The 27860-nt window shown below is 36.0% G+C and overlaps 1 protein-coding gene across 1 annotated transcript; it reads right to left on the bottom strand.

Annotated features, from left to right (window-relative positions):
• Positions 1-141: 141 nt before the first annotated feature.
• Positions 142-23924, bottom strand: LOC116297965 (bifunctional glutamate/proline--tRNA ligase). The gene is made up of 35 exons (XM_031706285.2): positions 23737-23924; positions 22087-22171; positions 21590-21689; positions 21175-21322; positions 20875-21044; positions 18787-18875; positions 18580-18706; positions 18191-18383; positions 16785-16956; positions 16314-16438; positions 16132-16240; positions 15592-15736; positions 15301-15411; positions 14918-15054; positions 14744-14798; positions 13410-13562; positions 12850-12962; positions 12498-12591; positions 10613-10780; positions 10077-10310; positions 9150-9373; positions 8295-8440; positions 7653-7768; positions 7119-7191; positions 6763-6842; positions 6075-6176; positions 5383-5538; positions 4560-4640; positions 4368-4487; positions 3356-3529; positions 2441-2524; positions 1386-1462; positions 879-957; positions 712-776; positions 142-468 (listed from the first exon to the last, which is right to left on the bottom strand). The coding sequence occupies exons 1-35, from the start codon at positions 23885-23887 to the stop codon at positions 312-314; spliced, it is 4413 nt and encodes a 1470-aa protein (XP_031562145.2). The 5' UTR covers positions 23888-23924; the 3' UTR covers positions 142-311.
• Positions 23925-27860: the final 3936 nt, after the last annotated feature.

The raw sequence follows: 27860 nt of genomic DNA, 5'->3' as shown, positions 1-27860 counted from the left end.
CTTTGGGTTTAATTGTAGTCCTCCATCATGGCGGCCAACATACTTTGTTATAGTTTATTCTCTTTGGAATGTTCACAAACAATGCAATTTTGAAACTTGCTAGATGACGACAATAACCAATGCAGTTAAATTTAATACGCATTTTGAAGAAAAAGAAATGCACTTTTTATTAGTCAAAGCCATTCTTTAATATTTCTACTGATTATAAAAGCGGACGAAAAGTTTCCCGGCATAAATGGTGTGTTATTTGTGATTCTAATTTCTTACATCTGTCCTCGGATTTTGTACCTAACTGCAAAACTGCCCAGAAGTTAATAACTTCGTCCAAAGAGAGTATAGCACTTGGCCGGCCTAACGCAATCAGGATGAACGCACTTGGTTTCAGGTGTAATCTGTGCTGGTTGTGAGAAAGGGATGCATAATGCCTTTGCACCCATGGATGGAGCTCCTGCCTCCAATGACTCCTCCCTGGCGAGCAGCAACGATAAGAAGCGATTAGTTTAGAAGAGTATTTCATTTTAAGTCTGTGAAGTCTGTTTGACTATTTTCCTTCTTTTTCTTTTCCGCTGCCCCTTCCTTTTTTCACTTTTTCTGTTCCTTCATTTCTCCCATCCTTTCATTTCATTTTCTTCTATCCAAACTTCAATTTATCCTTCTTCCCTTTCTTTCACATTTTCCCATCCTGATCATTGCATCCGTGTTGTTACCCACCTTGTACTATCTTTCTTGATCTTATCCTCACATGTTGAATCTCCGCAGAATGGTGCTTGGATAATCTAGAATCACATTAGTAATACTATGAATGGCTACATTCCAGCAAGAATAACACCAGACCGAAAATAGACACCATCTAAAAGCATTATGTCATTGCACAGTACCTTTTTGTTTTCGAGCATCGAAAGAAACTCGTCCCAACTAGTGGTGACAGCCATGTGATCGTCAAGATCTTTCTTTGCTCTAAGCAAGAGGCGCAAAAGAACATCATTAGTCACAAGTCACATTACCTCAATTATAGAGACAAGGAAAGACAGTCTGCATTTTTTGGATTCCCATACCAAACAGTCTAGCTAGAAGCTAAATAAGTCATTTCCAAGCAAACTCCTTCACAAAAGTCGTTCGATTAACTTTATCACCAGCCTCATTAGCACAGTGAAGTGGATTTGGTCTCCCTGTCTGATAGGCCATGACGTTATCTGAGATACAAGATTTACTATCTCACACATGGTGACATAAAACTGGAATAATCGTGTGAACGGCTTATGAGATCGAGAAGGAGTCTTATTAGGTAAATTAGCAGCCCCCCTGATTTGCATGACCACATTCTACTGTTCGAATGATGTAGTTGTCTCAAATAAGGTTATCTAATTCGCGTCACAAGGACTTACTTCTGATACATTCCATGGTGGATCTTCTCAAGCGTCTCCTTCACGTGATCAATTAGGTTTGCGCTTTGGACTATTTCCTTTGAAAGAAAAAAGTAAGTTGTTATGGATAGGTGCCCGAGTCATATACCTTCGAGTGGCTCTCATAAACCGTTGAAATATCGCTGTCTCTTCACTACTGCATTAAGAATAATAATGATTGACGGCCGCCATTTCTCACTTCATTTAGACCCCTTGCAACATTCCCCGGCGCGACTCGATTTGGGAGCCAAAGCAATAAAATAAATTGAAGTAAGAATAGCTTTTGATTTACTGAGGGGGAGTGAAATTCGCTTGTGCTGTCTCCCGCATTAAGGTGATCTAAGAAAGGGTGCAAGGGTTTCTATCAGTGTAAAACAAAACAAAAAACAAAAAAAAAAAACAAAAAAAAAAACAAAGAACGCAAAGAAACTCTCGCAGCGACCACCCTCCGCGTCCACACCTCATTACCAACCACTTATGATCAAGGGTCTGTTTTTAATAAAGTCTGAAAGAAAGCGCTTTAAAAGTAAAGAAGTGTGAATTCATTGCTACCACATGGAGACAGCATGGTGGGAATTTGAACAGATTTTAAAGCAATTAAGGCGATTGAAGGATTGATGATGCGTGGGGTTCGTTAGCCTCCTTCGCAGCCGTTCTTAGGGTCGTCACGCAACGTGTGGGAAGGGAAACGTTGCGTGACGACCCTAAGAACGGCTGCGAAGTAGGCTAGGGGTTCGTTTAAGGATGTCTTGTCTGTGAGGTACTCAAACACAAGGAAGAAGGCCTACGACTCTTCTTGTCGATCCTCATTTGTCTCCAGGATGGGAAACCTCTGTTAATCCAGCGTACAAGACTGGGAATAGTTTTGATTACACTAGGAATTAAACCCTGTTTGGTAAATAACAGACAGCCCCCCCCCCCCCCCCCCAATTAAAATATGTGTACCAAGCAACATAAAAGTGAGAACTACAAGTACATGTATATAAAATAAGAACAAAATAGGTTGTGAAGTGAGCATGAAGTCAGTTAGTACTTACCTTGCCTTTGTCGTGTCGTCTCACTAGAACAACTTGGTTATTTTTAACATCACGAGGCCCAACTTCCATACGAATAGGCACACCCTTACAAAATGGAAAGAATATGATTGAATAGACGAATTAACGCTCGTGCGTGGCTTTTTTTGTACACCAATGATGAAATAACACGCGCGCCGCACGCGTGCTTTGTGCTCTTATAATGCACGCAGTTATAACAGTTTTCGTATGACTTAGAAAAGCTTGGTGCCACAAGCGTGTTGTGCCGTGACCGTGATGTTTTCTAGGACCATTGGCTGATTTTTTTCTCGCGCAATGTGACGATTGGACGGGCAATTGCCGTGTTTCGGGCAATCTTTTGATTAGATGAGGAGTACGTTCTCTCGCAATGTTATTGGGCTGGCGTATGCCTAGCCGTGCCACAACTGCGTTTATGCCACAAGCTTTTCAGTCACACCAAAACTGCTCTAGAATGTGTTGGTAGCTATTAAATGTACGAAACACGATTACTCGTCAATCAGAATCCTACATATCAAGAGGAACTGGGAGGATTAATTTTGTAGCCGTCCTCTTCGCTTCCACCTTAATCCCGCACGCATATGCTAGGTACATTGCTAAGGTAGGAACTTCACATATACCAAATATAGTGATTAATGCGACCTGCATTTCACCGGTATAAATTTCTAATTAAAGCCTTCCAGTGGTCAAGTCAGAATTTCGGTGCAGTTTTCGCGTGCATGGTACGACATTTGTTTTATATAAAATCTCCATCTACGAGATGGAGCCATTAAGACCCTTTCCTTTCACTAAGCCCTCAATCATGTAATTTCCTTCCCAACACATTTTTATAAATCGGGGTCATGACCTTAAGCCATGTTCATGATCCCCGGGGGGTTAACAACCCGACGGTCATCCTACCTTCAGTTCCCAGTGGTTAAACTTCCATCCGGGTGAATAGTTCTCACGAAAATCCCCTTTAACTCGTACCGATGCTTGTTTCAGTGCTGACTCGTATTCTGCACACTTGTTGAGCAACTCTTCCTTGTCCTTGGCAGGCAAATTTATTGTCACTCCGCATGGTACGATAACAACCTGTCAGTGATTCGTTCAATATCAAACACAGATGTTAGAAATGTAATGGAAATATCAAATGTAGATGTTAATGGTCATGTGACCCAATGGTAATTCGATATCCCCTCAGAGTGGCGGGAAATGATCACGTGACCTAATACCGACCCGGTATAAAGACATAAAAACTATTTTCTGTTTCCTTTAGTGAAGTGGGAAGTGAACATGTGACCACGAACAGGTATATTACAGACTTCGGCGTCCCGCGAACCCGCGAGTAAGAACTTGAAAATTAAGAATCTGTTAGCCTCACATTTGTCATTTATACCCCCTTTAAACAAGAACCTATTTAGCCTAGAAAATGAAAAACAGGTTCTTATTTTCAAAAATCATCATTTAGTGATGCAGAGCTGGGTAAGAATCCTGTTTGGAAAAATAGGAGCTTGCCATTGCTGTGCAGATAAGATAAATCAATTCATGTAATCAAACGTAAAGTGAAGGAAGGTTGATATTAATTGTATTGCATTATGAGGGGTGGGGTTGATTGAAAAATAGGCTGATTACCATTTTGTCTTGTAACTGGTATTTATTTGTTTTTACACAGAAATAAGAACCTATTTAAGATCCTAGATAGCCTAAAATTGTGTTAACTACCATTTAAGCAATAAACCTGTTAAGGATACCTCTAAAAATGTAGGTTCTTACTCGCGGGTTTTTACTGTATACCTTGATATGTTTATAACAAATCGAACATGTAACTTATTAGCGACGTCACTAAATGTCAATATAAAGGGTGCTTATTCCTGTTACGTAAGTAGAAAAAGAAGTATTAAAAGAATTATAATGGACGGAATGGCATTACCTGAATTGTGGCCACACGTGGTGGCAGTACTAGACCTTGATCATCTCCATGAACCATAGTCATGACTCCAATTGTTCTTGTCGTTATACCCCAGGAATTCTGGTACACGTATCGCTTCTCCTGAACAACAGAAAATAAAAGTTTTAAGATATCGAATATGTAGAAGATGGGACAGATTTCACGCGTCGGTACCTGGCATTCAGGATCTGGGTCTTCAAAACTGATGTCGAACATCTTGGAGAAGTTCTGGCCAAGATGATGTGATGTGGCGCCCTGTGAAACAAAGGTGGAGAAGATGACATTATTAATTGAATCATTACTGTATTAATTAAATCATTACTGTCTGAAAAAAGGGAGGGCATTTGTGGCACTTCATTTGAAGGTCAGTGACGGACCAGTTAACGCTATATAAATTAAAAATGATTATAAATCCACTGGAGCGTAATGCTTTGCCCATTTCAGACCACGCGTTACTCTCTTGAAAATAAGATTCTTTGTTTGAGTTGAATCCATATTCATGTGTCTTCTCATGTGCAACCGTCAAACAAAGAAATGATACTCAAGGGTCTGAAACGTGGTCTGAAATGTGAAAACAGTGGAATAGGTCTTCTGCTGGTCTTCCAGTGCTAATCGGGCGTACCCCCCTCCTCCCCCCCCCCCCCCCACACACACACCCCTCCATCCTCTGCCTAACCACAGCCTCAGGCTTACAGAAAGTCGAGAAAAGTGGAAAATCGAGCTAGGTCATAAGGAGCGAACTGTAAGCCTTCCACTGGACTGGACTTCTGTCAAGTCACAGTTAATAACTCTCTGTTGGCGAGGACTAGGCGATCCTGTGAGTGAAGCAAAGGACGAGCTCACCCCTTGTACGGAAAAGTGGAACGTTTAGAGGGGATCTATACACTTAGCCTCTCTTTTATTTAATAGAGCACTTAAAGCCAACCAACCCACAGTCATACCTACGTATCCTGCCACGCCTTTGAGGGTACTAATAATATCTTATGCTTTTACATACCTGAATTCCTCTACCGCTGGCTGATATGTACGCTTCTATCGTTGTGGTAAAATCAGATCCTGCGAACTTCTCTTTCTCAGTCTTTCGTCCTCTTACAATAGGAATGGCCAGCAATTCGGTATAGATGTTAGCGTAATGCTCCAAGATTGTGTGCACCTAAAAATATCAACACCAACAAAAATACATCAGTCAGAAACGAAAACCAGGGATGTGGTTTGTCACATTGGTAATTGCATTTCCGTCTTACGGTTAAAAAGGTCCTATTTTAATAGTGAAAAGTTAATTATCTGGAAAACAGACCAAAGAATTTTTGAATGGCGAAAGGCCATCAGCCCATCTTTTTGCACTTATCTTATAAAAACTTCTTTGTTATAGTTGTTGGCGACGCCCATTTCCATACTAAATGACGCGCTCCAGACAACAAAGCAATGGAGCTTTCGCCAATCCGATTTTCGACGGCCTCAGCTAATAATCATTTCGATTTACTAAACCCAGACTCAAGGAGTGAGTTAGCTTATCGGTCGTGTAATTATAAAACTTGGCGAAAGAAATTAGCCGTTTTATTTGAATTTATAGACTGTAAAAAAATGTAAGATGCAAAAACAATTTTAGAAGTTAAGTTAAGTTAAAATCTTTTTTCAAAGAAAATCAGACTGAGCTACGTTGGTCAAAAATATTTGAAGATAACAAACCTCCTCTATGGCGCTTTCTCGATCAGCATGGGCCGTATGACCTTCTTGCCACAGAAACTCGCGTGTACGTATAAATGGTTGAGGGTGCTTGAACTCCCATCGCTGAAACGGAAAAGCAGCAATGCAAAATGAATCCCAATCTCGTACCGTTTTGTCGCAATGAGTAACGGAATGAGACTAAAAAAAGCCGGAAGAACCATTACTAAAAGTAGTTCGTATGGTGGACACCAGGGAAAAACGTTTGCGCATGCGTGCACTTCAGCACGTTTTGTAAGACTTTTGAAGAGTTTGAGTGAGAAAATAAATGTTTGTTTTCTCCAAGTATACAAAAAAGTTCGAGAGTATACTTTTTCCAGACCAAGATACTGTATTAACAAACGCAATATGAAAGAATTAGTCTTAAGTTTCAAGCATGGACACTAGAGTGACCACAGTAAATCCGTGAAACTCTAGTAATACTAAATAGCACAATTTCATGCAAATTCCATTGTTTTTTATTGTTTAACTAGCACTATTTTGTACTATTTAGTAATTAGTGTTACACGGATTTACTGTGGTTTTGGCATTTTGTGAAGTCCAAATTATAAGGCATGTTTGAAAGTCAAATTTACTTATGTTTTGACTAATTTGCATACGGATTCAGAGCATGCGCCGACGTTTTTCACTCGTGTCCGTATGGTGTACTTACCACTACATTGTTCCACTGGTTGTATTTTAGAGGTAAATCTCTGTGTGATTGGACCCATTTGGCGTAAGCAGGGTACATCACTACAATAAATATATCAGTGTGAGAACACAAAACTTTAAAACACATTTCGTATTTGTTTTATTCTCATTGCACTTTCTTTTTCTTTCTTTCTTCCTTCCCTCACTTCCTTTTTTACCTCTCTTCTTTTCTTTATAAATTTTTGACAGGTCTATAACGTATGCGTCAAATCATATCACAGCGGATGGAAAGGTACAATTTGAGGGAATATTTTTTGAGGAAACAAAGAAGTTCTACCCTTGTCAAAAGACATTTCCTTTGGTTGAGCTATTTCTTACCTGTTTCGCTGGTAGGTCGAACAGCTATTGGCTCGGCCAACTCTGATTGGCCAGACCTTGTAACCCAGGCAACCTAAAACAGATTATTAACGTAAACTACGAGTCAAACTAAACTTATGGATTGACGGGGAGTATGATCGTCCCATTGGAATAGTAAATATCCACCGCAATAATGAGTGTTTCTGAAGCTAATTCAATAACCATCAGGACTAGATCACACTCAACAAACAAACGGACGATAATATCTCAAGTAAATCACTTTCAGTCATAAACTTGTAGGAACAAAAGAAAGAAAGCGAAGGAAAGAAAGGAAAGGACTCTAAAGGAAAGGGAAAAAAGGAAAAAGAAAGCAAGGGAGACAATAGGAAAATAAAGGATCGAAAGGAAAAAGAAAGAAAGAAGAAAGGAAAAACAAGATAAGAGAAATGAAAAGAACCTAAAAAAATCGGAATTTAACAATGCTTCAGAAAAAAAGTCTAAGAATTCTGGTTAGGAAAGTACTTCATCACACATAGCGTCACACAACTGTCTTACCTCTGGTGCGAAGTCAGCGATGTGGTCTTTTTCCTTCTCGAGAGCGGCTTGAGACACGAAAATTGGGAAGTATACATTTTCTACACCAAGTTTTTTGATCTCAGCATCGAAAAACGCTAGAATCGAAAAAAAAAAACAAAACAAAAAAAACATACATTTTTTAATCAGAAGATGAAAATCTCTTTTTCAGTGGTGCCAGACTAAAAACATACCTACAAAATACAATATCAACTGTACTCATATGCATTTAATTTTAATATGTTAGATTGAAGACAGGGTTCGTGCTGAGGTAACCACTTAAAATTCAAGGACTATTCAAGGAGTATACAAGGACCCAAAAAATGAATTTTCAAGGAGTATGTTCAGCTAACTATGCCAAGGTTTTACACGGTGGTTGCACATGGCCGACTTTCAGATTTTCCAATCTTTTTGACTAGATCTATTTCAGAACCATGCAAGTAATGATCAAAGCAAAAATTCAAGGAGTTTTCAAGGAGTTTCGCTAAAATCATAAAATTCAAGAGCTTTTCAAGTGCCCTTGAAAACGTGAATTAAATTCAAGGAGTTTTCAATGAGTTTTAGGAGTAGCACGAACCCTGTGAACACTTCATTGGAATATGAATCTACTGTATTATGTTATACCTTTGATGGATTCCCAGATAGCATAGGACCAGGCACGTAATATATAACACCCACTAACATCATAGTATTCAATCATTTCTGACTTGGTGATAATCTGGGTGTACCATTCACTGAGGTTCTCACTCTTCTTGGCTTCCATACCCAACCTGTTAGTTATAAAAAGAGACGAAATGAGAAAAACTGAGAAAATTGCTGGGTTTCAATCAGCTGATACAAATCTCTGAATCTCATAATCTGCTCTACATGGTGTTCAAACACTGACCACCACGTGCTGTCAACCAGAAAGAATGCTATTGAAAACTTGTGATTCAGCTGATTGCTTACTATGATCAATCACGTGACTTCTTGGAGTTGAATGGGGGACAAATAAACGGTTGACTGGGGGGCAACTAGCGGATGCTAAGTCAAAACATATTAAAGTAAGTCCTCAAACTATTGTAGTTGACTATTTTCACGACATCAAACCAGAAAACAAGAGATCAAAACAACCTCCAGGATTCTACAAGCCATCAAAAAAGAGCTATTACCGGAAGTGACGTCTATTGATAGCAACCTATAGGCAATGTGCTCGAGCACGAATATCTACCACAAAGAATGATGGGAAACCGAGTACTACACAAATCAGAACAAGAAAATCAATAGAATTATCAGAAAACAATTACTCTTTTATTTTCGTCTGTTGAAATACTTACTGTTTTAAAAGAAAAGTCGAAGAAAAATTGTCAGAGGAATTTTTAGAGGAGCTAAAAAACCGTAAATACTAGGTTTCCCATCATGCTTTGTGCTAGAGATTCGTGCTCGTGCACATTGGTTATGGGGCCAATAACAGACGAGTAGAGATCATCGTAATTGTACCTTGTGGTTTTCTTTAATCCACCCTCATCTCCACCACCACCACCTTTCGATGCTTGCTGAGGCTTGTCTTCTTTACTCTTCTTTTCTTCAGATTTTGCTTCTTTCTTCTTGTCTTTCTTATCCTTTTTTCCTTTGCCGCCAGCACCAGTCACATCCTCACCCGTCAGGTCTTTGTACTGAGCTTTGAGACTTAGTAAGGTTTTCACTTCTGCGTCAACCTGGTCCTACAAATGGTATCATTACACTATATATTAAAGCTTAGCAAAAGTTTAAGTTTAATAATACTTTTCACCAGTTGATAACTTAAAAACAACAACAACAAATGGTAAGGGATAGTAGTAGGGGGGGAAATCAACTGAATTGCCGTGTAAAAACTAATCTCCGAAAGTCGGTGAACTCGGTAAATACTTCTAAGACAGGTCCCTTCAGATCCTCTAGTGTTGCATTCAAACGGGGTTGTATTTATGCAAGGGGAAAAAATGTAGTGTCAAAAATGTTTCAATTTTTTCAATATTGCATACTACCATAGTCCTTCAGTATAGCTTTCTATCAAAATGGCGGTGAACAAACAGAGCACACTTATCCTAATTTTACTGAATTCAAAAGAATGATGCATTGTGGTCTATTGGGTATAAACGACACCATATAAGGAATGGAAAAAGATTATACCCAAGACCATCTGCGCGCGCGAAGTGCTGCTAGACCCTGCGACCGTTTTTATTTTTGCCTAAATAAGTTCAATACCGAAATGAAATTAGTAACTATATAATAAAACGAATAAATCAGCTTTTTTCCGTGCTCCGTTTAGTAAAGCACTTAGGAAGCTCCGTAAGCACTCAACACTTCTTTCGTACTTACGCTACTTCTTGCGTGCTTTATTACTGAACGGAGCACTGCCTAAGTTTTTGACTATAGTAACATTCTCACCTTTGGAGCACCACTTGTCTTCATCCCTCGTACTTTGTCACCTTGTTTCGTAATGGCGTCTTTCAATTCCTCGGCTTCTTTACTCAGTGCAACCGCAGCAACAGGCTTTTCTTCTGGTTTTTGACTCCCATTTTTCTTCTGATCTTGCTTTTTCTCTTGTTTTCCTTTCCCTGATGCGGCTAAGTCTTCCCCAGTCATCTCTTTGTCATCAGCTACAGCAGCAGTCACTTTCTCCTTTAATATATAAAAAGAAAGAGGTTAGTCTCAGTTTTCCATTCATACGAAATCTAAAAATATGGAGTGCTCACCATTTACCCGATAAAACCGAAAATTCTTGTTGGAAAGCAAATGGTAAGTGTCATACCGATCGAAAACTTCCGGAAAATCCGGTCTTCCGACTGAATCGAAATAATGCACTTTTCCCGCTCATTTCGGTTCTTCCGGTAGACACGCATACCATTTTTCATAAGCCAAAGTTTCCCGCTTTTTCTTATTATTGGCATGCAACGAATTTCCAACTCTAGTAATTTGTTTACCTTTTCGGCTCCGCTAGTCTTCAGCTCACGGACTAGATCTCCTCGTTTTGAGATTTCAGCTTTTAGCTTCTCGACAGCCTCTGGAGAAGCGCTTGGTTTTACTTGCACGGCGTTGTTTTGTTTCTTTTGTTCTTTTTTATTTCCTTTCTCTTTCTTATTATTCTCCTCCTGAAAAAATATCAACGTCGAGTGAATTAATGCATTTAGGTATAATAATATTTATCCTCCAGCAAACACGTGGAGCTTCGTGAAGCAACAGTAGTAGATACATACAGCGAGAGAATTTTTTAAGAGAAATTATCGCTTAAAATAAACCAAAAAAAGTTTTCAGCAAATTTAAAATCACTTACATTGTCTTTTATAAACAAGTCAAAAGTAGAATGATAAAAACTTTATGCCGAGATTTTACACTATTTAACTGAGGATTTTACAATGGTTAACAATTCCTTCGGCTGCTCTTTCAAACATAAAATAACAAGGTAGCACAGTAATTATAAAGATTATAAATCATTAAAAAAATATCGGGTACTGATATCAAAAGGCGAATTAAGATATCCTAAGGATTTAAAAAAAAAAAAAGGGGTTTAAGCGTCGGTTGAGTGAAATTCTAAAGTCTATTTGTTTAGCTCTATAAAATATAATTCTAATCTAGTCTTGAATCTGAACTACACATTTTCTAAACCTTTGAAGGTTTTTAACTCAGTGACTATTCGGCTAATTTTAGCTTCATACAAACCTGTAATAAATCAGGAAATTAAGACTAAAAAAGCCAAATAAATAGAATTCAAAGTGAGAAGATAAAACGGGAAACCTTCTAAAAAGACTCGCCTTGAATTAAGTACAACCCGTCTTGTCTGTCCCGGCTCTCAACTCGAAGAACAATAAAACGAATAACTCGTAGCGTGGCGGGTACCAGAAGTAATATTTCAAATCAAAATATCCAATCAATGGAAAGAGACCACAAAATGGCTACCATACCAATTTTCCATACCTTTGAAAACACGTTTCGAAGAAAGATCGAGTTACTTTGACGTTACCAAAATCGACTGAATGAAGTTCGACTGAATGAAGTTACGTTAGTATTTACACAGTTGTTGTGCGTGTATTTTGTGGAAATATACTTTTATACATCCGAATAAAACTGAACACTGGCCTCCCCTATCCCCTATCCTCTTCTAATAATAGAAGTCATATCACCATGGCAACACTATTTTACTTATAAAATTCAGTCCCCATAGCAACAAGTAAATTTTTTAGCTGCAGTGAGGGTTGAAGGACAATCTTGAAACCATTTTTTCTTGACGTTATCACTTCCCCTTAAATGAGGAGAGAGAGAGAGGGAGAAAGATAACAGTTCCAAAACCACAAAGGGGAAAACAACCGTAACGGTGGGTCGAGTTGGTATTGTAATGCATCACGGGGCAGTCCACAATGCACTCGACCAAAATTTTTCTGTCGACCTCGGAAAGGCTAATACTAGACGATTAATAAGGTAGGACTTGGACTGCCTTTTTTTGATCAGCCTACGGGATTCGGAAGTCTACTAATTCGTAGAATGAAAAGTGAAAGCGTGTTCGCTAAAAAAAAAACTACCTCAAAATACGAGTACGAAAAAAATATCGCAAATTCGAAGAAACACTACTTTTGAAAAAGAAAAAGGTATACAGAGGAATACAGAGCGTTTTCACATGATGTTACAGCCGCCATATTGGTGTACCTTTGACAATAACTTTGTCCTTTGTCTTTGGTGTCACTTTGGTATCACCAATATGGCTGCCATCTCTATTGTCAGTTAACTCTCCAGGGACTGAGTGAAAGAGTTTTATTGGAAAAGTAAGGTGGTGTCGCAATGATTCCTGTAACTGTTTGTTAAAAAATTACAAACCTTTGATGGTTTAGCACCTCCTGTGGTCTGTGGCTTGGTGTGTCCATCAGGGATAGAAAATAATACACAAGGACTTTCACGACCTGTGTGACGACTAACATCGTCAAAAAAAAGAAATATTCAAAATTGTTAGCAACGGCAAAGTTAAGTTCAAGGCTCATGAGCAAGATATCTTCTAACTTTCAATCCGATCTATAGGTTACTGCGCTCTGACTTTGATCAGCTCCAGTGATCAGCCAAGAGGCTGTTTCAGGGAATCGATAAAATATAAAATATGAAGGGTTTTTTACTAGCTTCACAAGCACTGTGCTTCATCTAAAAACCCGGCCAACTTTATTCGTGTAACAAATACCTTGGAGGTTCGTAAGGCTGATCACAAATGAAATACCCTCTTCGTTGTAGTTGGATGATGTCGCCCTTCTTGAGGTTCGCAAGCTCTGGCTCTCCAAACATGAGTGTCTCGGTCTATACAACAATAAAAATAACACTGTTAGTCTTAAAAAATATTCTCGAAAGGTATAAAATTCTAGTTCCTAGTGATTTAATGTAATAGGCAGGTCCCTTAGGATAGAACGAGCAAACATTTTGGTCGCAATTAAAATTCTTCTCGAAGAAAAAAATTAAAATGAGAAAATTTCTTTTAAAAACTTGTAAAAGAAAACTATGTATTCCCCAAATATGTTTCCAGATAACATAAGAGTTAATGCAAGATTCCTTTAATGAAATCCAAAAATTTTAAGGATTGTTTAAAATGTAAAACCCATCTCTTCCCTGACTATTTACTTCTTTAAGGACTTTTTAAGTGTCCTTTATAAGAAACCTTAATATATTTCAATTCCAAGAGTTCAAAGAGTTTAAGAAGTTACTACCATCACACGTCGATAAAGTCATAATAAATAAAGTTTATCAAACCTTCGTGTTCTTGTTGATGTAATCTTTGAAGTTATCTGTCTTGGTTATGATTGGTTTGGTAATGACATTATCAAAATGAACCATTACTACTGGTATGTTTGAGGCAGAGGATGGATCGGCCAGCCATGTTAACTTGGTTGTCTTTTTGAAGTCCTGAGCAAAATATCAAAACATCGTAAATAGTCTTTAGCATAAACCTACTAGCATACTTTCACGAATCCTGCAATCTGATTGGCTAAAGTACTCACTATCTATCCTGTGATAGATGGCGAGTAGCGAAAAATAAACAAATGCATGGTCAAGTTTTGTCGAAATCTCTGCTTGTTCTCTAAAAAATCTTTAAAAATCGATTGTAGAAAACAAAAGACACTCTTAAGGAAAGGAATGGAGGTTTTGGACAGTACAGACAAATAAAAAACTGGAGGATTATAGCAATTCTAACACGAAAAAGCGGCCGTCAGATTTCATTGAGATTTTCAAGAGCAAAACTTAGGAAAGGACAAACAACTGACTACTGAGATAACAATGTTATTTTAAAAGGATTTCCCCAAAGAACAGGAAAAACCCAAAAGAAAACTTATTCATATATATTCAAGAAGAATTTCAAAACGGTAAGAATAGACGAAACAATAAAGAAAGTGCAAGTTAACTGACAAGAATCTTAAGCAAGTTGTAAACATGGCACGACTTTGAATGATCTGACAACAAAATATTTGTAAACAAATCCGTTCAGTTTATCACTTATTAATTAGAAAAATGATCCCAAGAACTGATAAAAATGAAAAAGAATATTGGAGAGGGGAGTTTTGAGCGTAATAATAGAGACAAAAAACTGTAGAAATAGAGCAAGTTTAACAATGCGCGATAAGACGTCGAGTCGAGTTCGCAAAGATGAATGAAAACAGTGCGGCCGGTTGACCGTCGTTTTGTTAGTTTTTGTCATTCTTAGTTTTCAATATTATAATATTAGCTAGTAGGTTTATGCTAAAACAATTAGACTACTCGTTCTCGTTTTCTATGAGTCAAATAGTCGATTCGGCGCTACGTGCCTCATCGACCATCTATTGACTTGTAGAAAACTCGACCTCGTAGTCTAATTGTTAAGTAGGAAGAAGCATCAGATGAGTAACTATCAATAATAGTAGTTATGATAAAAAAAAAATAATACATATATGTTGAAATATCTTTGGATAGCAAGGACTGAAAGAACAAAAAAGCAAGCAAACAAACGAAACACAAAATAACCAGGACAAAACCAAAAAGTGAACAAATGAACAAACTAAACTAACAGATACGCTCTTACAGTCATACACACAATATGGTTCTGTATGTACCTTGTTGTCCAAATGTAATTCTCCGTCAATTGATTCAACCATTCCTTTTGAATTCCTAGAGAAATTTCAATAAGAAAAGTAAATTTTATACAAATTGACATGGTCAAATGTTTACCAGTAAGATTGATATATGACCAACTGCACTTCCCTGTTGACAGTAGTTTATGTACTTACTTGTTTATTTTAGTGACCTTTGTATTTCCCCAGTTCATAAGTGTGACCATGTCACCCACTGACAATGTTTGTGCATCTTCACCTTCGATGAATACTTTGGGTGAATACCACACTTTTTTGGTTCCAACATCAGGGTTCTGAAAAATGGTCATTATTTCTAATAAATATGCTCTGAATGCACAAAACAGAAAATGCAATAGGTGAAACAAATGAATAAAATAATGAAAATTTTAAGAAAGGGAGGATAGAAAAAAGAAAAGAAGTGAAAAGAAAGGAGATGAAATGAAATGGGAAAAAATACCAAAACAAAGTTGCAAACAGATGGTTTAGCTAAACTTACAGTATACATAACGATATTAGATATCTGTACACACTGTAAATACCTTAGGATGAAGAGGACACATTTTGAACTCCTCTTTTGCTGCTGAAAGATTATAAGGAACAACAGAATCTTTTTGTAGCGCTGTGTATCGAGGTGCTATGGGATCAATAACCTAAAAAAATAGCAAACAAAATATTTTAATATTAAGATTATGGATAATTTAAACATAGTAAAGTAATGAAAAAAAACTGAAAAGGTAGGAATGTTACATTTCAGTTTTAAAATTACAGCTGACTGTGCCACTACTGTATTAAGTTTCTCACTTAACCATTCTTTCTATATTCTGGTTTACCTTCTTATTGATTGACCAGATCTTATCCCATTCCATTTGGACAGTAGCTCTTGATGAACCTTGAAGAATAATGAACTCTCTCAAGCCTTCAACAGTCATCCCACGACGCAAGACACCACGCACCGTAGGAAATCTGGGATCATCCCTTGAACATCAACAACAAACTCAATCTTTTAGCTTGTATTATAATAATAATAATAACGATAACAACAATAATAATAATAATAACTATGACAACAACAATGATAATAATAATATAATAATTATAATATTAATAACAATAACAACAACCACAACAACAACAATAATATTAATAATATAATAATAATAACAATAAAAACAATAATAATAATAACAATAATAATAACAACAACCACAACAACAACAATAATATTAATAATTAACAACAACAACAACAACAACAATAATATTAATAATATTAATAATATAATAATAATAATAATAATTTTTAGTCTGGAAAGTCTTCTAGGCTGATTACAAATAAGTTTCTTTGATGACATATATATTCAGTAATCTTACCATCCATCCACATATCCCTCATTAACCAGATAGGTCAACTTCCTCTTTGACATGACAGTATTTTGAAGGTTCAACCGACTGAATTCATAGATATGAACCCTCCTTAGACCTACAAACAAGAAAGTGTTTTTGTCAAGCTTGTGCAAATAAAGTGAAACTAGTGCCAATTATTTTTTATTTACCAAGAGTATCGAGAAACCAGTAGTACTGTGGATCACGATCATGGTATTCCATCGTTCTCAATGCATGAGTTACACCTTCTAAGCTATCTACAATAGGACATGCAAAGTCATAGATTGGGTAAACCCTGTAAGAGAAAAAAAAGATCAGAATTAACAGCTATAACAATCAGCTTTAGTCTCTGACTCAGTCGTTGTTAGTGTTGTCATGCAATATTGCTCTCTCCTATATGTAGTAGTAGGGGAAAGAGTTTTGCGTGACAACACTAATAGTTGCTGCAAAGAAGACTATATTGGTATTATCCAACATTGAAACAATAAGCAAATATTCAGCATGACAAATTTATTTCTTACATTCTCGTTCTTGTGACTAAGTTTATTTAAAAAAAAAACTTTTTCAGTGATGGGTATTCTTCCAGAAAAATATGGCGTAATAAAGAGGTAGGTTTAAAGTGAAAGAAAGAATGTCCATACTTGTATTTGTATCCTGTTTTGACATGATACTCTGGTTTACAGCGGAAGATGGTTGGGTCTCTTAGGGCTCCATTCAAGGAATTATAATCAATTTTAGCTCTCAAACAGCACATTTGGCCTCGTTCTGTACCATTTTTCATCTCTTCCCAGTCTTGCATATTCTTCTCAACAGCTAACATTATGAAGGAAAGATACTATTTCTTAGGTAATTTATGGTTAATATCTTAAACCTTATTCTTACCTATAGACCAGTTTGGAATTCCAAATTACCGCTGTGTTCCTTGATTGCAGACTCATTTGCACAGGGTTAGCCTTGTATCAGTGTTTAAATATTCACAAATACCAACGGTAAAGTAAAGAATGCACAACTTCAACAATACAAACACTTTGAAACTCGATGGACCTTGACTGGAACACGCAAATATTCTACACAAAGTCGAGGCTAACCCTGTGCAAATGAGTCTGTAATCAAGAAACACAGCGGTAATTTAGAATTCGAAACGGGTCTATTTTCGCAAGTATAAATTTTTGCAACTTTCACAATTTAAGAAAAAATTGTGGCACGAAAAAAGATTTTGCAAAATTAGTACCTAATTAGTACAGTTTTACTCAAATTTTTATTGCCATTGCGAAATCTAATACTTGCAAAAATTCAGCTCCCAAATTTTTGAGAAATTTAGTACATGCGAAAATTAGTAAGAACAAGGTAATTGCAGTAGAGATGACACAATAGAGTGTCAGTTTTCATCTGATGTGAAAAGCTCTGGGCTGTATGAGTGCCTTGCATAAGTCAAAATTCTAAAAAACACAATGTTCTCAGCAAGGCACTCATGCAACCCTGAGCTTTGCACATGGCATTTTTCTAGAAATTTGAATTGCAGTTTTTTTCCCATGCAATAAGGTTTTGGTCAGGCATGCAGTGCCCTGACATTGGCAGTGATTGTGTCTGTGTTATGTTCACACCATGTTTTGGGAAATTTGATTAGATAATTGAGAGTAATAAAACTCCACTATGATAGTAAACTAAAATAACAAATAAATGAGATTTAGCAGTGCAGACAATTAATCCCAAGACTATTTATTTATAAGCCTTATTAAACTCAATAATAATTCATGAGGAAAACACAACAGAAATTGCCACCGTGAAGAGTTCTGTAAATCAGATACAGAATCCTGTTCATTTGCATAAACTTTGAGTTGGATTTTCTTGGCCAGATTCACTTTAATTTTGAAAATTTTAGTGAAACACAAAGGAACTAACCTAGACGTTTGATAAGTCATATACAGTATTCGTGTCCGTGTTGTATCAGATATACAATCACTCGGCTACGCCTCGAGTTTGTATATCGGATACAACACAGCCACTCATGCTGTATATACTACATACTGTACAGTGACAAACTTACAGTTATCCCTATTTGCTGATTTAATCCTTTGTTCTCTCTCCTCCCTCATCTTTTCAGTCGGAGTGTCATCAACATATGCTTGTCCCTTTTGAATCATTTGCTCAGCATATTGAATGATGGTGTCAAAGTGATCAGAAGTATGTGAAAACATGTCAAATTTAAAATGCAGCATTTCCAAATCTTTTAAAATAACCTAATAAGAAAAAAAACATTGCAACAATAAAAAGATGATTTTCTGTTTTACTACTGTTTTACTAAAGAAACAAATAAATCTATTAAATTCTAAAAACAAACTCTCAGCTGATCTAAACGTACTGTATGTCTCACAGCATTCTTTACTAAAATGACCAAATATATCTCAAATTTAACCAATTCTAAAAATTCATCACCTGTTCAAATTCTGCATTCTCTTTAGCAGGATTAGTGTCATCAAACCTCATGATTAGCTTCCCATTGTAGACATTCTTATAATACTGGTTTAGAAGTGCTGCTTTAGCATGACCAATGTGTAGATATCTATACATAAAGAAGCAAGATGAAATGTATAAATGGTTTATGTCACATAAACCCAACAATTCAACAGTCACTGCACTTACCCACTAGCTTCTGGTGGGAACCTGGTCACAACTTTTCCTTCTTCTGCACCAGGAAGATCAACATACTTGCCTTCTTGCTTCATTTTTGTCTGGTGAAAAATAAAATAAAAAATCCATAAAATACTTTTGTCATGTTCTTTATTGTATTTTCAACATACATCATTTGCAATGTTTGAATTTTTGGCTTTGATCATCACAGTTGACCAAATTCCTGATGGTGTGAGTTCATATTTAAATTTGAATACACTGGGAGCAAAATCCAGATGTGTTGGTTTTGAATGCCAGTCATTTCGAGACACTAAGATACAAGTTCGAGACAGGCATATATCCGTTTCGATACACCTCATACACCGTTCAATATATATCATATATATAGGATATTACAGGTTCAAAACGATCTTATAAAGATAAGTATTTATTGCTATGTTGAGATACAAGGATACCAGACCAAACGTTACCAAGTTTTCCGTAAATTATTGACTTGAAAACTCGTCAATCGACAACAAGAATGATCGACTCGTCAAACTCCCAGATCTTAGTCAGAAAACTATGATTTTTTCCAAAATCTTTATCAGAAACTCACATCTTCTAAACTTTATGAAGAATTTTTAGATAAATATGAAAGGGGATTCAAGTTTAGAGAGAAACACGCAAACGACTAGCTCAAAAACTTTAGACGCGGACGAGATATTTTGACTCGACAACAAGAATGTTCGACTCGTCAAAACTCCCAGATCTTAGTCAGAAAACTATGATTTTTTCCAAAATCTTTATCAGAAATTTACATCTTCTAAACTTAATGAAGAATTTTTAGATAAACATGAAAGGGGATTCAAGTTTAGAGAGAAACACGCAAACGACTAGCTCAAAAACTTTAGACGCGGACGAGATATTTTGACTCGACAACAAGAATGTTCGACTCGTCAAAAACCAACAGATCTTAGTCAGAAAACTATGATTTTTTCCAAAATCGTTATCAGAAACACACATTAAAGTTAGAGAATATACTAGTATAACCTTTATTTTTATCAAGGTGAAAGTATATGAATTCGATCCACATAAAAAAAAACTCCAATCAGAGTAGATTCATCGAGCTTTGAGCTCCAAGCGGATCAAAATCTACCTATCACAGCACTTTATTGGCTTTTTTTAACTCCTAACCAGAAAAGACGCACAACCGACCAAATGCTTCAAAAGTCAATAATTCATATGCTTTTACCTTGATAATAATAATAAAGATTTTAGATGCACTATACACCAACGAAACCACACCAACATAAAGATTTTGGAAAAAATCATAGAGTTCTGACTAAGATCTGTTGGTTTTTGACGAGTCGAACATTCTTGTTGTCTAGTCAAAATATCTCGTCCGCGTCTAAAGTTTTTGAGCTAGTCGTTTGCGTCTTTCTCTCTAAACTTGAATCCCCTTTCATATTTATCTAAAAATTCTTCATAAAGTTTAGAAGATGTAAGTTTCTGATAAAGATTTTGGAAAAAATCATAGTTTTCTGACTAAGATCTGGGAGTTTTGACGAGTCGAACATTCTTGTTGTCGAGTCAAAATATCTCGTCCGCGTCTAAAGTTTTTGAGCTAGTCGTTTTCGTGTTTCTCTCTAAACTTGAATCCCCTTTCATATTTATCTAAAAATTCTTCATAAAGTTTAGCAGATGTGAGTTTCTGATAAAGATTTTGGAAAAAATCATAGTTTTCTGACTAAGATCTGGTAGTTTGACGAGTCGATCATTCTTGTTGTCGATTGACGAGTTTTCAAGTCAATAATTTACGGAAAACTTGGTAACGTTTGGTCTGGTATCCTTGTATCTCAACATAGCAACAAATACTTATCTTTATAAGATCGTTTTGAACCTGTAATATCCTATATATATGATATATATTGAACGGTGTATGAGGTGTATCGAAACGGATATATGCCTGTCTCGAACTTGTATCTTAGTGTCTCGAAACGACCTGTCTCGAAACGACTGTGTCTCGAAATGACCGGATACCGTTGGTTTTACATTATGAAAACTATGGATTTAAGAATTATAAGAAAGCATGAGTTCTGTAAATGTGTAATTATTACTTACACCCATATTGCCCCCACTTTTGGAAGCAGCAGCATCTTTTCCTTCATAATTGCTTGGCAGTTCTTTAGAAACTACACTGAATGGATTCTGAGAACCACAAAACTTATACCATCTGGATACATGCTCAAAATTTTTATCACCGTTGAGTAGGTTACTGAGCCTTCCATTACCTAGGATTCAATTATAAGGAAATCATGAAAGCATTAAATCTTCTGGAAGACACTCTACTAGCTTATAGCTTATAGCTTTTGTTTACTGTACAAACTATTATACTTTTGTTCAGATTCCTTGGTATCTCACCTCTTATCATCCCCCAAACAGCAAAATCTGCAAGTGTTATTGATGGACCAACCAAGTATGCAACTGGAGCTAGATTTTTGTTTAATTGCTGAAGAGCCTTTTCTGGATTACTCTGACATCTGTTACAGAACTCCAGCCAATGGTCAACCTTAACAATCAAATAAATAAATAATAAGTACTTATGAAATTATAAACGTTTGCAAAATCATCATCTTCAGAGCTACAGCTGTATGTAAGACTTAACAATAATTGGCATTGTCTTATATCTTTGGTTCAATCAGAAATAAAATTAATTTTATTATTACTTTCACTATGGTTATTTTACGTTGGTCATAAGCAGAAGTAAAATAACCATAGTTTAAGTATGTATGAAAACACTTATATATGCAAATATTGTGTTGTACTGTAAGATTACCTCTGATGCTTGAATCATGTTTTGACCATAAAGCCCTTTTGCTGGAACAAGTCTAGCCAGATGACGAGATACATTGTGATCTCCAGTAAGGGTCAAAATACTATTTTTTATCAAACAACAGAATGCACATTAATTACTTTCTCTAACTATGAATCACAGGAATGGTGGAAAAGACTTACTTACAAATGTGTGGTGTTTTAGCTTGATCAAATGCCTCAAAATTGAGGTGTAAAGGAATGTATGTTTTTTATTTTGGATAGTGGTTAGGCTTCATCAAAATAAGAGGACCTGACCATCTACAAAAGTTCAAATTTTTACTGATGACTCGAATTCTCTCCTCTCAAGCCCCAGTCCTCCTACTCCCCAATAATTGCAATAAAAATGTACTTTAAGTAAAAGGGTCCCCCCTCCCACCAGTCCCACTGACTCTGTCATTTCTGAATCAAGGCTGTTTGTTTGTGTTGCTACTATATCCAAATGATATCTTTTTCTCTTACTCATTTAACTTGATGTATGTAGAATCTCCTAGCTCAACCTTGACAACACCAGTAGACTTGAGGTGTTCAGCAGTCAACAGAGTTGCTAATCAAAAGAATCAACATTGTTGTATTTAGCTAGCCAAACATAACAACTCACAAGCTGAATGGGTTTTGGAGAATAGAGAAAGTGGGGAACTAAGAGAAAAGCCTTACAATAATGTATAGGTGAAAGTCCTATTAAACCCAGAACAGATGAATAGTCTTTTAGCCTTTAGAAGCTGAATGCAAATTGTTGGAATAAACGATCTTATAATGTGTAGTAGACTTGCCCCAAGTTGACCTCTATGTGAGGGAGAGCGAAGCGAGCTTAATATGAGGTCGCGAAGTGACTGAGCGAGGGATGAAGGTGCTAGAGGTCTGCAATGTCTTCCCATTTCCCATTTTGTCATTCTATTAGGATAAATGGGTATCTCACTAAAAACTTAATTCCAGTCACAAACAAACGGAATAAAACTCAATTGCAAAGGAATGATCATGAATGACACTAGATTAAAATGGGTCTTGAAACACGTCGATTTTCTTTGCTATCTTGCATCTTCACCCTTGACGATAGATGCAAGATAGAATTACACTAGGTCCAATACTTTCGGTTCTACCTACTACACGAGCTCATCATACAAACTGACAAGCAAATTAATTTTTGATACATTATATCAACACCGCCCCCTCCACACATGCCATTGCCACACGCAGCATATTTCCCCTATTCCCCGCACTACCTTCAGATTAATCCCTATAAATTTCATATTTTCCCCCTTTGCCCTTAATATTATCATTGCTACCGATTCCCTATATCTCTTTCAATCTACAATACTCAATACTCTTATGAACTCATTCCCCTCCATACGCAAACGTGACTCTTACTGTACGTACTCTTTAACATTTTATGCACAAAGACCCTTTCCCTTCTCCCCTTGCTTGAGTCCGAATACCTGTGTCTTACATAGTATTCTCGGATTCACTTCCGAGATTCTATGCTTTATATTAAAAACTAGGGTCAGAAATTAAGTAGAGGTGTTATCAGTCACAGTGGAATCAGACGGCTTCATCTTCAAGGTGTTCGGATTCTTCTCGCAGTTGAAGATGTGGAAATTTTGAGTATGGACCAGGCCTGCACTATCAATTTATTGATTTTGAATATTGAATATATGTAATGTTGTGTAAACATTGTACAGACCTTTCATGACAGATGCCAATCGATATTAATCGATAGCAGTCGAAAATGTCAATCGATATACACCGATTGATAAGTTTTCTGTGACTATCGATTGGTTATTGATTGACCGATACCAATCGATATTCATTAACTAATTTTATCGATTGTTATCAATTTATCGATTGGATTTCCGGTCATCGATTTTATCGATTGGCTACCCCGGGTATTTTTATGTAGGCGTAATCACAAAAATACTATACTGAACATAAGATTGGTAATTTTCAAGCTAAATTCGATTCCTAAGCATCGATTCCTAACCCATTATCGACCTACGTCTTAAATAAAGAGCTATTGTTTCTCATAATTGTACAAAAATCTAAGATTTCTTGACGTTTTAAGTAAAATCGGTCACACGTGAAGAAGCTGGGCAAAATTCTGTTTGAAAAACTCACCTATTGGAGGGTTTGAGGTGCTTGCGACCACAGTATAAGTCTTCATACTGGAAGATAAAGTGGTAGTACACAAGATCCTGGCTTGAATGAAGGCTGTAAATGATAATTTCCCTGATCTGGCCGGTAGTTTTACTGCTATTCGTGTCCACATGCAAGCTGATGCAACAAGAGAACAAGAACAGAAATACTCACTGCTGACAAGGAAACGAGCCTGCAGTATGGCGACAAAAAATTACCCTCCTACCTCTCCCTAACTTCTATTTCGTACCACAGGAAACCCACTTATATTCTAATACCACTAAATGGTGGACTTCAGAAAGCGATAAAAACTCCATATACCGATAAAATAAGAATTTAAAAATAAATTTATTAAGGGCATTTCTTTTACAATTTCACGTGATTTTTTTAAAACATATTTATTTGAGATCAAGTACATTGTCTGGGCTTCAGTTCCTGTGATCTAACTACAATCACTGACGAAGGTTACTACTCAAAAGAGAAAGTGACGGCCTCTTGTTGCTACAGATCAAGCATTCGTGCGTAAAGACCGTACATAGTTTTGTGAATACTAATATGAAGGTTGTGATTACATGTAAGGCAACATACTGACACCTCGATTATGGAATGCTGGAATGCTGTGCGCACAGGAACGGCGAGGACGGGGGGCTAAGAATTACAGAGAATTACGTAATTGCCAGAATTACATTTTGATTTTGTCTAATTTTTGGGTATGTGGGATAGGTAGTCGAGGGGAGGACTGCAACACCCCCCTCTTTAAGAACTTTTCCGCCGTCCCTGGGCAACGGTGACAAAAGTAAAATTTCGTGGTCGCCAGCATCGTTCCTCATCAGTCACACCGGGAATTCTAATTCATAGGCTGCCATGTTCGCTGGGGATTCTAAGAAAACGATCGAGATTGAACAAATGAAAACAAGCTGAAAATGGAAAATAAAGAAAATCATGAAAATTAAGAAGCTCGGAAAGAAAAAATAGACCTCTTTAGCTTGATTGTAACATGTTCCCCACTTCAGACCAAGTATCGATTCTTGAGAATAAAATTCTTTGTTTGTTTTATCCGGCCATATTCACGCCATTCTTGTGCGCATTCGTTAAACGAAGTGATGATGCTCAAGATGATGACACATGGTCTGGAGACAACCGGTCCCTTATCATTCCTATCAGGCAAAGTTCTCTATTTTAATTGACAAATAATTTGGAAATACTCGGGAAAATCATTACAATTTTGTGCGCTGCCAAACTCAAGTTGGGCTTCCTGAGATATTTAGATACTAAGATCTGTCCATATGAGCGTTAGAGGATCACGAATGCCATATAAGATTTTGTTTTAAATGTAAATACATCAAATGTTTTTTAGCTCTATGATATGCTTTTTATTATTATCATACTTTTTATCTATTTATCTATTTATCTATTTATCTATTTATCTATTTATCTATTTATCTATTTATCTATTTATCTATTTATCTATTTATCTATCTATCTATTTATCTATCTATCTATTTATCTATTTATCTATTTATCTATTTATCTATTTATCTATTTATCTATTTATCTATTTATCTATTTATCTATTTATCTATTTATCTATTTATCTATTTATCTATTTATCTATTTATCTATTTATCTATTTATCTATTTATCTATTTATCTATTTATCTATTTATCTATTTATCTATTTATCTATTTATCTATTTATCTATTTATCTATTTATCTATTTATCTATTTATCTATTTATCTATTTATCTATTTATCTATTTATCTATTTATCTATTTATCTATTTATCTATTTATCTATTTATCTATTTATCTATTTATCTATTTATCTATTTATCTATGTATCTATGTATCTATGTATCTATGTATCTATGTATCTATGTATCTATGTATCTATGTATCTATTTATCTATTTATCTATTTATCTATTTATCTATTTATCTATTTATCTATTTATCTATTTATCTATTTATCTATTTATCTATTTATCTATTTATCTATTTATCTATTTATCTATTTATCTATTTATCTATTTATCTATTTATCTATTTATCTATTTATTTATTTATTTATTCATTTATTTATTTATTTATTTATTTATTTGTTTGTTTGTTTGTTTGTTTGTTTGTTTGTTTATTTATTTATTTATTTATTACGAGTACGTCACGGAAAAGATTGACAACTGGGTGAACGAGATCACCAAATTAGCAGAATTTGCTCTATCACAGCCACAGGCCTGTTACGTTACGCTGCCTACACGTTTGGCTTAAAACATCGCTGGACGTACTTTCTTCGCACACTTCCAGATATCTCAGAACTACTGAAACCTTTAGAAGCTGCCATCTCCGACGTGTTTATACCCGCCATGACACAAAAAGATTGTGATGAAGATGATCGCAAGATTTTATCGCTACCGACACGATATGGAGGTATCGGTATTACTAACCCGTGTATTGACGCAAAGTATGAATTCTCATCGTCAGTCAAAGTAAGTGCCCCACTTGTGGAGAAGATTATCTCCCAGTCTCACGAGTTGCCAGATGAAATTGAAGTGAAAACAGCAAAGCAGAAATGTCACACTGAGAAAGAAAAAGCATCCAAAGATGCGTTTGAAAGCCTGAAGGAAAGTCTACCAAAGATTACAGCCAGATCCTTGGACTTAGCCGCAGAGAAAGGAGCATCAACCTGGTTAACTGTAATTCCTCTTAAGGAAATGGGATTCGACTTGAACAAGAGAGAATTTAGAGACGCTTTACGTCTCCTTTATAATTGGTCTTTCAGAGACATTCCATCAAAGTGCGTATGTGGTGAAGATTTCTCGGTCGATCACGCAATGATATGTAAACGTGGTGGATTCGTAATTCAACGTCACAACGAATTACGCAATCTGGAGGCTGAGCTTCTTAGCACACTATGCAACGACGTAGAGATTGAGCCCTTGTTACAATCAATCTCAGATGAGAAACTAAGCAAAGGAGCAAACAAAGCTGCAGACGCAAGACTTGACATCCATGCACGAGGTTTCTGGGAGAAGCAACGTTCTGCCTTTTTTGACGTAAGGGTTTGTCACCCAAATGCAGATACGTACAAAGATCTAGATCTACCCAAAATCTACAAGCTACATGAAAATGACAAGAAGCGGAAATACACCGAAAGAGTAAACAAAATCGAACATGGAACATTTACTCCCCTTGTCTTTTGTACAACAGGAGGTATGAGTAAAGAATGCAAAACATATCACAGCAGGCTTGCTGAACTGATAGCCCGAAAGAAAGGTGAAGAGTACCACAAAATAATGGCATGGATTAGGGCCAAGACTTGTTTCTCTCTGTTAAGATCTGCACTTGTATGTCTACGAGGCTCAAGGACTATAAAAAGAACTTATAATGATATAAACAACATAGACTTAGACATTCAGGTTGCTGAAAGCGCCATTTTATAAATTTAGATTTTTAGCTTATTAACGTAGATTTTTAGATAAAGATACATAGTTATATATTTAATATATATTTCAATTTTCCTTATTAGTCAGTTTTTCTTCTTATAATTCCTTCTTCTTTGTAAGTATTATATATTAACATATTCATATTTAAATAATGGACAAATTCTATTCGTTTTTTACAATCTTGAAAAAATGTATAAATATTTAAAAATCATTAATTATTGATTAGAGATTATTGTTATTATTAATTATTGATTAAAGACTATATGAAAATCAATTGTGAAATAAAATATCTTCTTTATTTATTTATTTATTTATTTATTTATTTATTTATTTATTTATCTATTAATTATTTGAATCACAGGTAGCCCAAGCTTGGTTTCTGTGGTGTCCTGCGGGGGGAAAAAATCTTAAAACGGGCTAAATTCAAAAAATAATCACGCAGAGCGAAAGAAGTGCTATTTCTCAATGATCGGGTAAAATTTCGAGGCTTTATTTCACGTTTCAATGATTTTATTGAAATTTTTGATGAATCTCCATACATTTCCTCATAATAGGACACCACAGAAACCAAGCTTGAGCTACCTCTGGGTCACATGACATTTTTCTGCATTATGTTGGGCTTCCTGTGTATGAGTGGAATCATGGGTAATTGTATCCCAGCAA

This window comes from Actinia tenebrosa, unplaced genomic scaffold, assembly GCF_029948245.1.
Source record: "Actinia tenebrosa isolate PJP-AT-01 unplaced genomic scaffold, QUT_ActTen_1.0 PGA_scaffold11__36_contigs__length_13525064, whole genome shotgun sequence".
Taxonomy (NCBI): domain Eukaryota; kingdom Metazoa; phylum Cnidaria; class Anthozoa; order Actiniaria; family Actiniidae; genus Actinia; species Actinia tenebrosa.
Note: the sequence above shows the minus strand (reverse complement) of the source record. Positions and strands in the feature narration are given on the sequence as shown.